Genomic DNA, 16,774 nt, shown 5'->3' with positions numbered 1-16,774 from the left:
AATACTATGCCACCTAGCTACCCTGCACTATTCTAGTTTTAAATGGAATTCCTTCTGTGATGCAGGTTTGAAAGAAAAAAAGGTATAATTTAGAATAGGTCTACATGACTGAGAAAGGTTGGCAGTTTTCAGCGACAGAATGTCATTTTGGATAAGGGAGGGGAAAAAAATCCATCCTTTAGGCAAATTCTTTTGCCTAAAACACAAAATGATTTTTAAAACATTAGTTATCAAGTATTGGTCCACATGTTTTGGACACAGGACAATATATGAAAAGTAGCTATGGTCATTTTCTGCCTCCACTGCACAAATGTGACTCTGCTTAAATTATTTTGACTATTTCTTTAGTATTTCAAATGATATGTAATATCACTGGCCTTATTCACTTCCAAGACTTAGAACATGGTTTCATAAGTTGACGAACAGACAGCTTAAATGGCTTGAACTATTCTTGACTCTCAAAACTTAGAATCACTATTGTATTTCTTGCTTTTAAAGTCAGGAAAAATCATGATGAATGTTTTTGCCTCTAAAGTAACTCTTAATGGGGAAGAGAGAGGGAAAATAAGCATTTATAGCACCTACTATGTGCGTGTCAATCACTATATCAAGTGCTTTATGTAGAATACTCATTTTATCTTAGTAGTTATGACATTACAGAAAGAAAAGTTTAAGGTAGATTTTCTTAATATTTTTATGGAAACAATAATTTTAATAATTTTTTCCTATAATGATTTAGACAGCATATTTTTCTTTTTTTAAAGATCTTGTATTTATTATAGCTTTCTTGGGTGTTATTCTAGTAAAGAATCACTTAAGTTCATCAAAATCTGGAAGTCATACATCATTAAATCTTTGTGAGTCATTTTAATTATTTGCAGATCTATTGATCAAGTCTATATCTGCTAGCCTTCTTTGAAAGTGGTATGTAAAATTGACATTTTTGCTGACTTAAATGTCTTGAGGTTTTTGTTTATGTTTTGGGGTGTGTGTGTGTGTGTGTGTGTGTGTGTGTGTGTGTGTGTGTGTGTTTGATGTAAAATTGTGACCTAGAAAATGGACAATGGCAATGTGCCTATTTCCTTAGATAATAAGGTTTAAAACAGAAGAAGATAGGTCCAAGGAGATTGCTATAATTCAGTGAGCAACTGCAATTTTTATAGGTCATTGGATCTAAAATTATAATCTCTTTGTTTTAAAATGGACTAGCTTCTAGACTGTAGTGGGGCAAAACTGACTGTGTTAAGTTCAGTATCAATGTTTTCTATATTGAACATGGGCATTTTCTCTAAAGACACATGTAAAAAATGTACACATTAATGTGTATGTTTATTGTACATATGTCATGTTCAGGTATCTCTGAGGTTGTATACTCAGTACAAAGGCTCATATATTTAAAGCTGGAAGGGACGTCAGAGACTCTAGTACAACTTTCATTTTATAGATGAAGTGAATGATGCTTAGAGAAGTTAAAGGACTTGTCCAAGGCCACACAGAAAGTCAGCATCAGAGTTGGGGTGAGAACCCAAGTCTTCTGTCTCCAGAGCCAGTGTTCTTTTACTATCCCATTCTGCCTCTAGTAAACCAGAGTGGATATCAGAGGATTTAAATTTAAACATTAGGGAGTAAAGCTTAAGTAGGATAATTAATTTTGGTTTCCTTGTATCTGATAATTTGTTAGATCTTTAATATTAGCATCAACCTTTATTCATTGAATCATAGAATGTTAGCAGAGATTGAAATTTTCTTAAATAACTTAGCTGAAACAGCCGATAGCATCTTTCATTGGTATTTCCCTTGTTAGAATCAAATAGTAGTTTACTTTTTTTTCAATAGAAGATACTTCTAAAGCATGGTATTTCAGTTGAGAATAAAGACCAAAAGCAAATATGCTGTTTTAAATGCAAATTATATTTGAGTAATCAAAGGCTATGCAAGTAACCTTTTACCCCCTCGAGTTAGAAATGACCATTTTTCTTATAGACATAATTTAGAACTCCTACACACTAGAAAAGGAACTGCTTTTCTATATTTGCATTTAACCTTGCTTTTTTTATGCAGAGTAATCTAATACTGGTTTTCTGACAATTGTGGGCATTTTGCCTTCATGAATACCAGAGTTGCCTGTTGTGTTTCAATTAGGAAAGAAAAATTGCTCAATTTTGAAGTAAGCTTCTTAGTACCTGGCCAACAGAAACTAATTTCTAAACCTATTTGGGCCTTGAAAGTAGTTCATTGGGATTTTATTGTAACATTTCAGCTAAAAATAAATACCCAGAATCCTTAGTCCAAGAGGAAATTGGTTGAGATATTCTAAAGTGAATAAAGAGCCCAAAGCTTTACCTGCAGCCTATTTAATTATAGAGCAGTACTGGCAAATTTGTGGTACAAAGTCCAAGAGAATTCAATTTAAACTACCTTTCTTTATTCTTAAAAAAAAAACACCCTATTATACTATTCAGAATTCTTAACTATGCTCCTAAAGCTGATTCTTAGCTTTTTTTGTGTCATGGACCCCTTTGTCAGTCTGATGAAGTCTATGGACCTCTTGTTTTTAAATGCATAAAACGAAATACATAGGATTATAAAGAAGACCAAATATATTGAAACATATCTCTCTGTCTCTCTGTCTTTGTCTGTCTGTCTCTTTCTCTCTCACGTACCAAGTTCACACACTTCTGGTTAAGAACTCCTTTTTAAAGGCCCTTCAAGAATCACCGTTGTTTAGGACTCTCTATGGGGAGCTTAAAAAGTCTGTGGATTTAATAAGCTTTTACCTCCATTTGCAGAAAAGTGTCTTATTTGTAGCTTGACAAACAAGATTTGCTCAACTTCAGATAAAAGCTTTATTCAAAAGCTTGAAAGTAATTTACTGAATGAAAATGTGAGTAACAAAATCCCCTTTCAATAAGGTTAAAGAGAAAGATGATTTCATTATACATGCTTTTTCAGAGTCATTAGATATCAATAGAATAGAGGAGATGGATTATAAATGTTAAAAAGGATGAAAAGACAGTACTTTGCTAAGTATTGGGGATACAATGAAAGGAAAAAAAAATCCTTTCCCTTGAGGAATGATCCTAGGATCATATATTCAGAAATGGAAGGGACTTTAGAAGCCTTAGTTTTGATCTTTAACCCAGCCCTCTCATGATCCTTGACTTGGATCACAAAATTAGTGAGCATCAGAAATGGAATATGAACCCAGGTCCTTTGGCTCTGAGGCCATTGTTCTTTTCAATTCTATCTTAATGGAAATGTATCACTGCTATACCAACAGAGGTGCTTAATATTTTTCCTTTATGTTTTCTCTTTTAAAAACTCAAATCTTAGGAATGGACTAAAAATTAAAAGCAAACTCTGTAGGCTTCTCAGAATTCCATCCATGCACAGAAGTTGGGAGATAGATGTTAGATGGAATTTTATATAAATAATTTTGCTAGGCAATCTAAAATGCCCAGATATTTCAAGTAGTGTCTGTTCAACTAAATATAAACTGACTAAACTGCTCAGAAAATAATTGGTCATTTATTCATCATGCAGTTCAATAATGCTGTCTCATGACTGGGTTTATGATATGTGTGTACATACATATGTATGTATGTACACATACATATATACATTTAATACAAATCTAATTAATTCTGAATTCTTCATTTCTCTTGAACTCTACTGTAACAAGAGATAAAACCAAATTTTTGTGTTACAATACATAAAACAATGTAATATTAAATAATATTAACAATTAAGTTACCTCTAGAACCAGCAATTACCACAATATTATGAACAGAGTATTATTATCATTAATTCCACGAACAAAAACAGTTCATTTTTCAATATTTACAGGTGTTAAAATTTATATATATATATATATATAATATATTTATCAAGGAGGCCACATATTTAAGAGAATGAGCAAGAAACCATTATAAAATAAAGTTTATTAAGTATACAGAAGTTGTTCGGTCTGGCTGTTTGTTTTTTGGAAAGTTAGTTTTCTGCTTTTCATCTCCTCAGAAGTCAAGATGACCTTGGAAGTATTTTAAAATAAAGGTAATATTTGGAGTCATAAATACAAAATGTTCAATGAATATTGGCATATAACAGAAAGCACAGGTTGAAGAAATTAAAGAGATCTTGAAACTTTGAGACAGAGTAAATAGAAACTTGGAGACAGTAACAAATTAAAAGGAAACCAGAGAGATCTAAGATGAGGACTGGAAAGGGGGCATTGATTTCTTGAGTAGAATGTCATTGGTGTTATTTGCAGCAACAGTTTCGTTGGAGTGGTAGGAACTAAAGACTGATTTCAAGAGGTAAAGGAAAGAAGTGGGGCATTGGGTATGGATGACTTTTTCAAGAAGCTAAACAGTTAAGGGGAGGAGAGAGAGGAGATGGTAGCTTGGAAGTTTTTCAAAGGATTCGGAAGGCACGAGAAGCGGTGTGGTACCATGGGAGGCACTAAGGCAGTGTGGTACCACAGGGAAACAATGTGGTACCATGAGAGGCAGTGTGGTACTATGAACGGTAGTGGGCTACCATGAAAGGCAGTTTGTGGTACCATGAAAGGCAGTGTGGTATAATGATAAAAGTACTAACTCTGAAGTCAGGCAACCTAGGTTCAAATCCTACTCTTGATGTTTACTAACTACGTAACAGTGGTAAATCACTTTATCTCTCTTAGCCTCAGTTTCCTCATCTGTAAGATGACAGGGTTGAGCTAGATACCCTCTAAGACTCTACCTAGGTCTAAATCTATGATTCTATATGGGAAGGAGCTGACAGAGAGGGGATGAATAATTGAGTCAGTTCCTAGAAGTAGATAAGAGGTAATGGGATCAAGTTTCTAGGCTGCATAAATTTAGTATAACATGGGCCATTTGGAGACTATAATTATCTGGTATTTCTATTGTGTTGTATTAACTTATTAAGCATTTATTAAGCATTTATTATGTGCCAGGTGCTGTGATAAGCCTGGGAATACAAAGAAAGGCAAAAACAGTCCCTGTCCCCAGAGTTTCCATTCTGTTTGAGGAGACAACATGCAAATAATATGATTCTTATGAGATAGATGTCAAATAGAGAGCATGTAACTCAGAAGGAAAGGTACTGGTAGTTGTGGGGACTTGGAAGACCTCTTGGAGAAAATGAGATGGCTCTTGTAGGAAACCAGGGAACGAAAAGGCCTAAGGGAAGAGGGAGAGAATTCTAGGGACGGGGGTGGCTAGAGCAAAAGCAAAGGACAGGAGATAGTAGATTACATTGATGAAAATTCTAGGCATGTATAAACCAAGGAAAGAAAAGAAAAGGCTGTGAAATTGTGAAGAGAGCAAGAATTGTTCTTGAAACCAGTGTTTATTATTTGTATTTCTTATAGAAAATATCCATGTGAGAGAAAAGTGAACCATTTCATCTTTGACCAATGCATACCAATCATCCTTGGTCAGAGAAACCTCATACCTACACTCATACAACCATGGTGCTATCAAAGTACCTTTGGTTTAGTTGTGAATGGAGGCTGTCACCAAAGGATTATACTTCAAAATAAATGATCTAGTTTTGTGTGCATTTTATTTGTTCCCCTCCTGGAATAAGGGAGAGAGAAAGAAAGAAAAGTTTTCAACTACCAGTAGAGGGCAGATTCTTCCTATAATAGAATTCTATTTTTTGAGGAATTCTAGAATTTGAGCTCTTTTAACAGTGGTCAAATTAAATCACTTGCCTTTTAGATCCCACAAGATATAATATTATTTTTCTTATTTTTCTCTTAATTATTTCAGTTTTTCCAACAGAACACCCCATTTTTAGCTAAATCATCCTGGTTACTTATCCGTTTAAATTTTCTATATCGTGATAATCTTTCATGTCATGTTATTAAAATAATATGATCATCCTTTCCCTTCAAAAACGAAATGATTCTTTGAAAAAATACACCGAAATTATTGTCAAATGTATTCTATATCTGAGTTCACAGTACTATCACCAAAGCATATGATGATGATAATAATAGCTAATATTTATAGCCTGTTTTCAGCTTAGCAAAGCCCATTCAATATATTATCTTATTTGATCCTAACATATCCCTGTGAGGTAAGTGCTATTTTTATTCATTCCTATTTTACAGATCAGAGAAATGAGACAGAGAGATTCGGTGACTTGTGTAGGGTCATACAACTAGTAAATGTCTCAGGCAAGATTTCTACTCAAGTCTTCCTGAATCCAAGTCTAACATTCTAGTCACTATGCCACCTCTCTGCTATAATAACAGCTCAAACATATAGCACTTTACATACATTTTCTCATTTGTTGTTCACTCTAACTCTGTGAAGTAGGAACTATAAGTATTGTTGTTATTCCCATTTTATAAATGAGGAAACTGAGGCTCAAAGCAATTAGTGATTTACTTTGATCACATGGTATTAGAGGTAGGGTATAAACTCAGGTCTCTCCTGACTTTATTGTTTTTCTTAATACATCACCTGTCCTAATCCCACCGGCTGCCACTGTTCTCTACCAAATCACCTTCTATCTATATATTTTGTATGTTCCCATCTGTGTACATGTCTCTCTTTCTCAATAGAATGTAAGTTCGTTGAGAGCCAAGACTAATTAACTTTTGTCTTTGTATGCCCAGGTACAATGCTTTAATAATTTCTTGTTGATTGATTGATATGAGGAATTTCTAAATGTATTTTTGAATGACTTTCAAAATTTATTGAGGGGTGAAAGCACAGCCTCTATCACTGAAACTCATTTGTAGCTAAATCTACAGTTAGGAATAGGGGAGTGGGGTAAAGAAAACATGTCACATTTCCTGTGATGATCTGTGCTGCCTTGAAAGGGTTAATGAAGGATAGTTGGTTGGAGTTTTGCATTTTGCCAGTAAGAGCTCATTAAGGAATAGAAAATAATTCTTTCTTTTAATTTCTTCAGAAAATAATTCTTTCCTCCCAAGTGAAGTGCTTTCAAGCTTATAGGCACTTCTATAATTTTCTGATTCTGATGACCAGCCTATCTCCAAAATGTAATAAACTAAAACCCCATAAATCTTCATACCTTCATGTGTAGCTATGTGTATATGTGTGTTTGTGAGGATGCCCAGATTTTCACAATCTGAGTTTTGTAGGTATGAGAGTGAGAGTTAGTGACTGAAATCTCCCTTCCCCTACTCCCCTCCCCCAATGATATGAAAAATGAATTTTAGCTCAGGAGTTCCTAAAGAGTATAAATTTATCATTTTTTTTCTTACTGGATGCAAGATATAATAAGAGGAATTTGATTTTAAGAGGAATCTTAAAAATACATGGGCAATATAACCAGATATGTTTCTGGCAACAGTAAATTTTCCGGGCAGCTGGTTGTACCAAGGACTTGGAAGAAAAGTTTAATATTGTCTTTAGGTAACAGGATGGACTTTTAAAAGGGCCTTATTTATTTTTGAGACACCTTATCTCTTTAAATATTCTTCATGTAGAAAGGGAAACATTCATATAGTAAAAAAACAAAACAAAACAAAACAAACCTACTGTGCATGAGCAAAGACGAATTTAAGCTTTAACAAACCTAAAATTTAAAAAGATTTAGGCACCGTTTTATTTTTTAAAAAATCATTCTAAGAACTAATGTTGGACTTATTATAAAACTGAAATAATTAGGGGCGTCCAGGTGGCTCAGCGAGTAAGAGCACTGGCTCCAGTGTCGGGATAACCTGGGGATCAAATCTGGGCTCAGATACTTAGCACCACACCCAGAAATAACTGGCTGCGTAACCTTGAGCAAGTTATTTAACCCTGATTGCTTAAAAAAAAAACTGAAATATTGCACCTAGTCTCATAGGAGGTAGAAACTGCAATTTGGATTCTCATTGCTTCTTTTATATGAAGATTTGTAGAATCATAATGGAGCCCACATCTGTGGAGGAATAACAATTGGCTAATACTAATTTTTTTTGAGGGGGAGGGCAGGGCAATTGGGGTTAAGTGACTTTCCCAAGGTCACACAGCTAGTAAATGTTAAGTGTCTGAGGCCGGATTTGAACTCAGGTCTTCCTGACTCCAGGGCCAGTGCTCTGCTCACTGTGCCACCTAGCCACCCCTCAAATACTATTTCTTACAGCTTTATAGTCAAGAATGTATAAAAAGGCCTTTACATGATATTTGAATGTTTGTTAAAATTAAAGTCACCTACAGAATAAATGATAGACTTCTTCTTAGCACTATTGATTAGTTCTCAGTAAGCTGTGATCAGCACTTCTTCCCTTAGTTTCTTCATGAAATAATACTGATTTAAGTATATTTCTTCAATCAACAGATAATATTCTTAAAGTGCCTGGCACATAATAAATGCTTGATTCCTTCCTTTCTTCCCTGAAATAGATGTTTGAAACAGTTTAAAAAAGTTTGTTATATAGAGTTATATAGTTACATGTAGCATATAGATGTTATATGTATTAATATACAGATATAGATATGTGCTCTTCATGGCATATTGAATGCACACATGTACAGGGTATCTCTAAAGTCCTCGTGCAGTTTTAAGTCTTAATTGGTTAGAAGCACAGTAAGATTTTGGGGACAGCAGGGATTCTGTGGTCAAAACCCTTCTCCTGTGAAAGTAGAGAGAACAAACATGCTTGGCATACAGAGGGAGGTGGAGGTAGTGTCAAAGCAAGAGAACAACATGTATTTACTAGTAATATAAAAGTATTTGAGCCTTCACTTAAATAATCTTATTCTAACCATCAAATAGGCTTTAGGTCCAATAGAGAGTAGAATATAAAAATTAATATGTGACAGGTAGAATATAAAAATATTTACTAGCAACCCAAACCACACTTGGAATTCTAGATTTACACTGTATGTTAATGGTGCCTAGTGTGTGTGTGTGTGTGTGTGTGTGTTTATAGATAGATAGGTAGATATATATTTATCTCTAAGGTTTGCAAAATGCTTTATATAGATGATTACTTTATTAAAAGGAGCCTGGAAACTGAGGAATATTGTTTTAATTACTCTTTAGATTTTAATTATTATTTATTTTTTATTTTAGTATAAGAAATATCGTTCTCATGCACATACCAACAACTTTGCCAAGTCTGTAGTCAACCTCGTGGATTCTGTAAGTATCATCATTTGTCCTGAATCCATTCTTATGGTTGTGAAAGGGTTTTTGATGACAATTTTGTTTCATGGTGCTTCAGCTGGGAACAAGATATAACAGGCACACTTTTAGTAGTTTCCCAAAATGTATTATGCTCAAAACTGGAAAGTTTTTGACTCAGTTGGCTGTCCATAGAGTGATTTTGGAGATGGACCATTGCTTAAAAGCTAGGTTAAATTAAGCTAGATTATTTCAGAAAGCCTACAGGTTTTATTAGATTCCAAAAATAGTTATTGAGTGTGTGGGAGATGCATTAGATAAACATAATTGTCAACAATGGGGGGATATCTTCCATTTCCCACACCTTAAAATAATTTTTCAATCACAAAATCCCTCTAATTTGAGCATCAAGCTCTAATAAATAATACTAAATGGCAGCATATCTAACTCTATGTAACAGTGTTAAAGGATAGCATATATAACTGTAATAGTATGTATAGAAAACAAAGTGGAGTTGAAAGTTCTGAAGAAAAAAATTTATTTTTAAATTGCATGTAAGAACATAAAAATATTATGTAAAGTTGAGATTGAAACTGAGATTCTGATTAAAGAGATAGTCAACTGGTTTGATGAATTCATTTAATTTTAATTCTTGCTGTCTTCCTTTGTTGTTATTGTTCAGTTGTTATGTTTGTGTCTGATTCTTCATGACAAAGATAATGGAGTAGTTTATCATTTTCTTTTCCAGCTCATTTTTTTTTACAGATAAGGAAAGCAGCGTTAAGTGACTTGCCCAGGGTCACATAGCTAATAAGTGTCTGAAACTGGATTTGAATTCAGGAAGATGAGTCTTCCTGACTCCAGGACCAGTATTCTGGTTTTTTTTCTAGTAAAATTTAACTTTTTTATTGTTGAAATTAATAACATAAGATGATGGATAAAAATTTTTTTGACTGTTGAAATTATGATACAAAAATGATTATTTTTTTGGAAAAGGATATTGATTTTTTTTTTGGAGAGGGGAAGGCAGAGCAATTGGGGTTAAGTGACTTGTCCAAGGTCACATGGCCAGTAAGTGTTAAGTGTCTGAGGCTGGATTTGAACTCAGGTCCTCCTGACTCCAGGGCCAGTGCTGTATTCACTGTGCCACTTAGCTGCCCCAGGAAAAGGATATTTGGTAATGTTTCAGCACAAATATCTTTGCTTATTTTACAGAATGAAAAACTAATCCTTCCTCTTTTAAAAAAATGTGCTCTTCTGTTTTTACAACACTTTCATTTGCAAATATATTTCTCCATCTTAATTTTCCTACCCAGAAAGCTGATGCTGAAACAGAAAATTAAAAGAGGGAAAACAAATAGCTCGAGACAACAAAATTAATCAACACATCAACCAAATCTCAGAGTATAGTCATTGTTTCACATCTATAATTCCTCAACTCCAGCAAAGAACAGAGGGGGAATTGTTTTCTTATCTCTCTCTCCCTCTTTAATTTTTAGCAATTTTTAAAATTATAATTACAGTTTTTGTTCCTATTTATATTGTTTTATTCATTGTGTATATTGTTTTTGTTATTTTACTTTATTTTGCATTAGTAATTCTTTGTATTCTTCATATTTCTTTTTTGGTTAAGGAATAGTTACTATTCTATTACATTCATATGCCACAATATGCTTAGTCATTCTATAATTGATAGGCATCTATCTTGTTTTCACTTCTTTGCTGTTTTACAAAAGTGCTTCTGTAAATATTTGGATATGTGTTGGGCCTTTCTTTCTATCTTTGACATTCTTTAGTTATGTATCTAGCAGTGGGACCTCTGCAACAAAAGGTATGAATACTTTGGCCATCTTCTTAGCATTCTAAATTGTTTTCCAGGATTTTTGGACCAATGAATAGCTCCACCAATAGTGTATTAGTTTCCTGTTTTTCCACAAATTCTCCAACTTTGACTTTTCCCATACTTTGTCATCTTTTCCAGTTTATAGGAAATAAAAAATCAAATAAATAAAATCAAAATCAGTACTGATTTGGTAGTAGTTCAAGTTTTTCTACTACGTGCATAAAGAAATTTGAAGATCAGAATCTTCTTATGTCAATTATTATATAGAAGTTAATTTTCTTCTGAAGAAGAAATAATATGACAAAAATAGAGAATTGTATCTCAACATTCTGAGCTAATAATTTCCCCATGTTTCCCTCCCACCTTACCCGTCTTGTCTTTCCACTGACTCTGATTGGCTAACTGTGCATGTTTGACCCAGTGTTCTACTCCTGTGCCTGTCCTGTCTTTACTCCCAGATTTACAAGGAGCAGCTGAATACCAGGGTGGTGTTGGTAGCTGTGGAAACATGGACAGAAAAGGACTACATTGACATTCGATCTGACCCTGTCCAGATGCTCCATGAGTTCTCCAAATACCGACAACGAATAAAGCAGCATGCAGATGCTGTTCACCTCATCTCGTATGTGCCATTTCATGCTTTTACCATAGGCATATGTCTCCCTTACCTGTATCACTCTACTTTGGGCACAGGAAGCCTTACTCTCTTAGGTGGCACTGGGCCAGAAGTCAGAAAGACCTGAGCTCAAATCTAACCTCAGACACTTGCTAGCTGTGTGACCCTGGGCAAGTCACTTCATCTCTGTCTGCCTCAGTTTCCTCATCTATAATAATAGCACCTACCTCCTAGAGTTGTTGTGAGGATCAAATGAGATGTTATTTTTTATAGTACATAGTAGGTGCTTAATAAATGCTTGTTCCTTTCTCTCTCCCTACCCCAGGCCAGAAGTGAGTGCTTCTTCCAATTTGTTAATAATATAATAATAATTGAACTCAAAATATTATTTTATTTCACGTGCATAGATAATAATAGAACTCCACATATTTTATTTCATGTGCATAAACACCTTGTGGGGTATGTAGTATGTATGTACTGATACTTACAGATATAAATATCATTATCTTCATTTCACTGGTAAAGAAATGGAGAATCAAACTATTGAAGTGACTTGTCCAAGGCTCCACCTTATAAGTAGAAGAGCTAGGGTTCCAAATTGAGTTTTCTGATACCTCGTCCTCGGGCTTAGTTTGAACCATTTGTGTGGTGCCTGTTACATTCCTTCCAATAGCTCATTAAAATATTATCTAATCTATTAGTTACTTGAGGATAGGAACCATGTTTCATCCATTTTTATACCTCACTACCTAGTGTAATGCTTTACACATAGTGGGAACTCCAATAATTGCTGAATGAGTGAATGATAGTGTAGTCTGTGTGAATGGACTAAATGAAGGTGTTTTAAAGATGACACTACCTAATAGTATAATGTGTGCATATGGGTACATTATCTGACCCATGGTTAAGCTGATTTTATGTTATAGTAAGGGCTATATGGGGGTTTAACTATATATTAAGCCTGTGCATTTTGAAGTTGTTGATGTTCCTTTGGAATTACGTTATTCCCTAAAAAAAGAACCATTACAAATCAGATAAGTGTATTTTAAAACCCAAAACTGATGGTGATATTTAGATTAATGCTGGTTAAAGGTTAGCCCTTGGCAGTGTCATCCATCAATCATCTTGAAGGATCCAGGAGAGTTAGCCTACCTTTCATCAAGACCTTTTCTGTAAATATAAAATATAAATGTGGACAGTGACTTTTAATTATAGCACTGCTGAGTAGATCAGGCACTGTACCAGGTACCATATATGATTTGGGTCTTTGTGGTTCTTCCAATGACTTGCTATATCTTAGGCAAAACATCTTACCTTTTTGTAGCCAATTTGTTATCCTTTTCTACTTTATAGGTTATTGATACCTTAGGCTTTAGAAAGCTACAGAATCAAAATCAGTACTGATTTGGTAGGAAAGTTTTTCTACTATCTGCATAAAGAAATTTGAAGGTTAGAGTCTTTTCATATCACTTATTATAAATATCTCACATGTGGATACTGTACTTGAAGGGCTTTTACTTTGGTTTTTGCTTCTAGCCAAGTATTGCTAAAAAAAAAAAAAAAGGAACAAAAACAATGAGACGTTCTCTTTCTGTGAAAATTTGAATTGATCAGAGTTTATTGGAGGTTGAAAGCAAAGATAACATTATGTCTGCTAAACTGGATACACTCCACACTTGCATTAGAAAGTCATTCAGCATATTGTGAGTTGGTGTACAAACTAGCTGGGTAACTCAATTTACTATTCCTGAAGAGAGAATGTCTTCACAATTTATGAAAACATCAAAGCAGCGCTCTTGGATCAAGAATCTGCATTAAATGTATGGCAGTGAGCAGCTGACTTTCCAAGATGGCATTAAGTGGGTCACTGTAAGAATCATGACCACTGTAAAAATATGCCATGAAAGCTAATTTGGAAAAAATTATAAAGATCAGGAAGTTTATTGGACAAAATACTTGAAGCAAAGAAACTAATCCATTATTAAGACTTTCCCTTATGATATAGACCAACGTTTCCCAAACTATTTTAGCCTTGAAATACTTTAGAGCTTGACATCTAATAATAGAACCCATCCATGCTGGTTTGGGGTCTTTAGGTATGACATCCCTTAAAATGAAGGAATGTGAGAAAAATTTAAAAATGAAGAGTGGAAATGAATCCTACTTGAATATCTTCAATTTTCCTTACATAATTATTTTTGATACATGACTAATTCTATATTTCACATTTTAAACTGGAAATATTGCTAACAAAGAATATTTTCACTGAAATTTTGTTCACACACACTCAAAAAATAGAATATCAGAGTTCCCTGGAATAATGCTTGAGAAATGCTAATCTAAACATAAAAAAGAATCCCGGCAGAAGTCTTAGTCAAATTTACAATTCATGTTTGGGATCTTATGTTGAGGTTCATGAGCTGCAAAGGGACAGCTAATAGACTTGATAATAAAGTCAGGAATGAGAAGATCTGGAAAGACTAAGATGTTGGAATGGTTTTCAGGAAAGGAAATTTAATAGGGAGAATATGCAAATTCTTGCTTGGGTTAAAAAATCAGCTTTATAAGAATAAGATGGGGACAGGGTGGAGCTTGCCTAGATTGGAGTTTGTCTCATAAACATCTTGTGTCAACTAAATCTGAGTCAACAATGTAAAAATTAACAGCCAGAAAAGCAAATGTAATCTTAGGATAGGTTTATAAAGGTCTAGGCAAGTGATTTCACCATTGCACTATTATGTCCCCCATTCAACAACATCTGGAGTATTATGTTCACTTATGGGTGTTCTATATTGGGAAAGGTATTGATAATCTGGAGAGAATCTGGGGAAGAGAAGCCAAGATGATGAAGCATGTTAAGTTCAGGTCATGTGAGAACTGGTTGAAGGAATGGGAGATGTTTAGTTTGGAAAAGACTTGGCAAGGGGACATGTTAGCCTTCATTAAGTACTTGAAGAACTTTCAGTTGGAATTTTGGATGGATTTATATGTTGTGATAGTAATGACAATTAAAGATTCCCCTGTATTGGCTTGGTTTTCAAATTGATTGTGTTAAAACCCAGAGCTTGTTAATCCCACCTGTGGGATGGACTTTTTGATGTGAAAAGAAAGTCCTGAACTGGGAGGAGCTGGTGACGTAGATTTGGAGAGACAAAAGAGAGGCGGAAGATCTTTTTGGAAGCAGCACCTCGTGGAGAGAGAGAGAGACTAAGAGAATTGCTGGTGGCCCTTTGAATTGCCCTGGACTTTTGAGACCTGCCCCCTGAGCTGCCAAGGACTGAGGAGACATGGCTGTTTTGCTGGTACTTTGTCTGTCTGTTTTGATGTTGTTTTGCCAGATTTGTCCACTGGTGAAAGACAGTCCTTTTGTTGAAGAAGTCCTGGAACCTGGCTGTTCACTAAGAAGCCCTGAGACTGTCCTGCAGACAGAGAGTGAATACTGTCCACTGGTGAAGGACAGTGCTGTTGTTGCAGGGGTCTGGAGACTGTCCTGCAGACAGAGTGAATACTGTCCACTGGTGAAGGACAGTGCTGTTGTTGCAGGGGTCTGGGAGCCTTTCTGTTAGTTCAGAAGCCCTGAAGAAGGATTTTCTTGTTGTATGTTTGCAGAAATCCTGGGAGAGGGCTTTGCTAATGTGTTCAGGGGTTCTAGGACTGTTCTACAGACAGAGGATGAATTCATGAAGGGACTGGCAATGTATCTTATGGCCTTGCTAAGCCTTGTCTCCCCAGGAACTAAGATTGCTGAGAACTTGCCTCGTGTCAAGATGAAGAAAAGACCTCCATTTGGGTATTAAGTGCTGTGTTTAAACTTGATGTAACTCTGGGGTAGATTCAATTGTGATCCAGGGGTGGGGAACTTTTGACCTTATGTTTGGAAACTAATCTCCATTTGAGAAGAGGGGCTTTGTGGTGGACTTAATTAAGGTATAGCCTAGAGGTGGAGAAGTATTTAGAACAGAGACTTTGTAATTGATTGAATGATTGGAAGGTCCTGGGGTGGGGTAGTCCTTGGAGATTATTTAATCACATTTAGTAAATGCTGTATTTGGAATGATGTCATGTTTTGACCTTCTCTGTTCTTGGTTTGTCACTGAATAAAATGGAGATAACCTATGCTGGTATTCTGAACCTTGGGAAGTTGCCTTTCCTTGGCATTATATTACATATGTAAACTACAGAATCATAGATTAAGAATTTCAAATGTCCTCAGAGGCCAGCTAACCCAAAGCTATCTTTTTATAGCTGAAGAAATTGAATCCTAAGGAGGCTTACTGGCTTGCCCAGAGGCATACATATAGTAAATAAACATTGTAGACTAGACTTGAATCCAGTTCCTCTGAATCCAGGGTCACTATTCTTTTTACTGTACCATACTGCTAGGTTTCAGAGATCAGCTATGACCTTTCTTTTCTTCCATAGTACTTTGTCATTTTCATATAGAGCTGACCATATTCTGCTTGCTCTTTTATATGTACATATGTGTGTATACACACATGTAAATACACATACTCATGAATATTTGTGTGTATGTGTGTATATTTTCCTCTATGCTCTATTGTACAATTTTTGAGGTCCAGACCATGTCTGATTCATCCTTGCATACCCTGTAGTTCCTACAACCTTGTATGTAATGACACCAGATAACTATTTGTGAAATGGATGCATGCCAGTTGAGGCTTCTTTTAGAGAAATATCATCCTAAATAAACCAAAAAACTTTCAAGCTATTCAAATTTATATGGAGCTTAAAGGGTTGAGATAAGAAATACCAATTACTAATAATTTTTTTTAAGTGACACAATTCCTTGTCATTTTCATTACCTCTTGCTTAATTTACTTTGTCTTTGAATTTGCTCTTGAAGTGGAAGAGAGCCTGCATATCTATAACTTCCTCAATGCCAGACTCCTGAGGCTGAAATGGTATGATCAAATCATGCACAAGAAATAAAGGGCAGGCACCGCATTGTTGGAACTGGTCAGGACTCTGGAGACTCACTTCATGATTTTTCATTCCTCTCCTCATTTTCCACTTTCTCCAGAGAAATTACAAGGTCAAAGACTTCCTAAGGGGCAAGTTGCTAATCCATGTGTATCATTGCTCAATGCAGTGAACAGGGACAAATTGAGGAATACCTGGGGAGGAGAGAGAGGGATAGATTGGTGGGAGGTGTGTGTGTGTGTGTGTGTGTGTGTGTGTGTGTGTGTGTGTGTGTG

At 35.1% G+C, this 16,774-nt stretch overlaps 1 protein-coding gene across 3 annotated transcripts in view; it reads left to right on the top strand.

The window, feature by feature from the left end:
- Nucleotides 1-16,774, top strand: part of ADAM23 (ADAM metallopeptidase domain 23) — a 253,104-nt gene that overhangs the window by 159,183 nt on the left and 77,147 nt on the right. For all 3 annotated transcript variants that reach the window (XM_069075296.1, XM_069075295.1, XM_069075297.1), the window contains exons 10-11: nt 9,049-9,117; nt 11,401-11,564. In XM_069075296.1, the coding sequence (XP_068931397.1) occupies nt 9,049-9,117; nt 11,401-11,564 (233 nt within the window). The remainder of the gene's footprint in view (nt 1-9,048; nt 9,118-11,400; nt 11,565-16,774) is intronic.

Source organism: Petaurus breviceps, unplaced genomic scaffold (assembly GCF_028583685.1).
Source record: "Petaurus breviceps papuanus isolate PSGF00001 unplaced genomic scaffold, PetGlider_PUasm1.0 90903, whole genome shotgun sequence".
Lineage (NCBI taxonomy): Eukaryota > Metazoa > Chordata > Mammalia > Diprotodontia > Petauridae > Petaurus > Petaurus breviceps.
The sequence above is the reverse complement of the archived record's forward strand: the minus strand, read 5'-3'. Positions and strand labels throughout refer to the sequence as shown.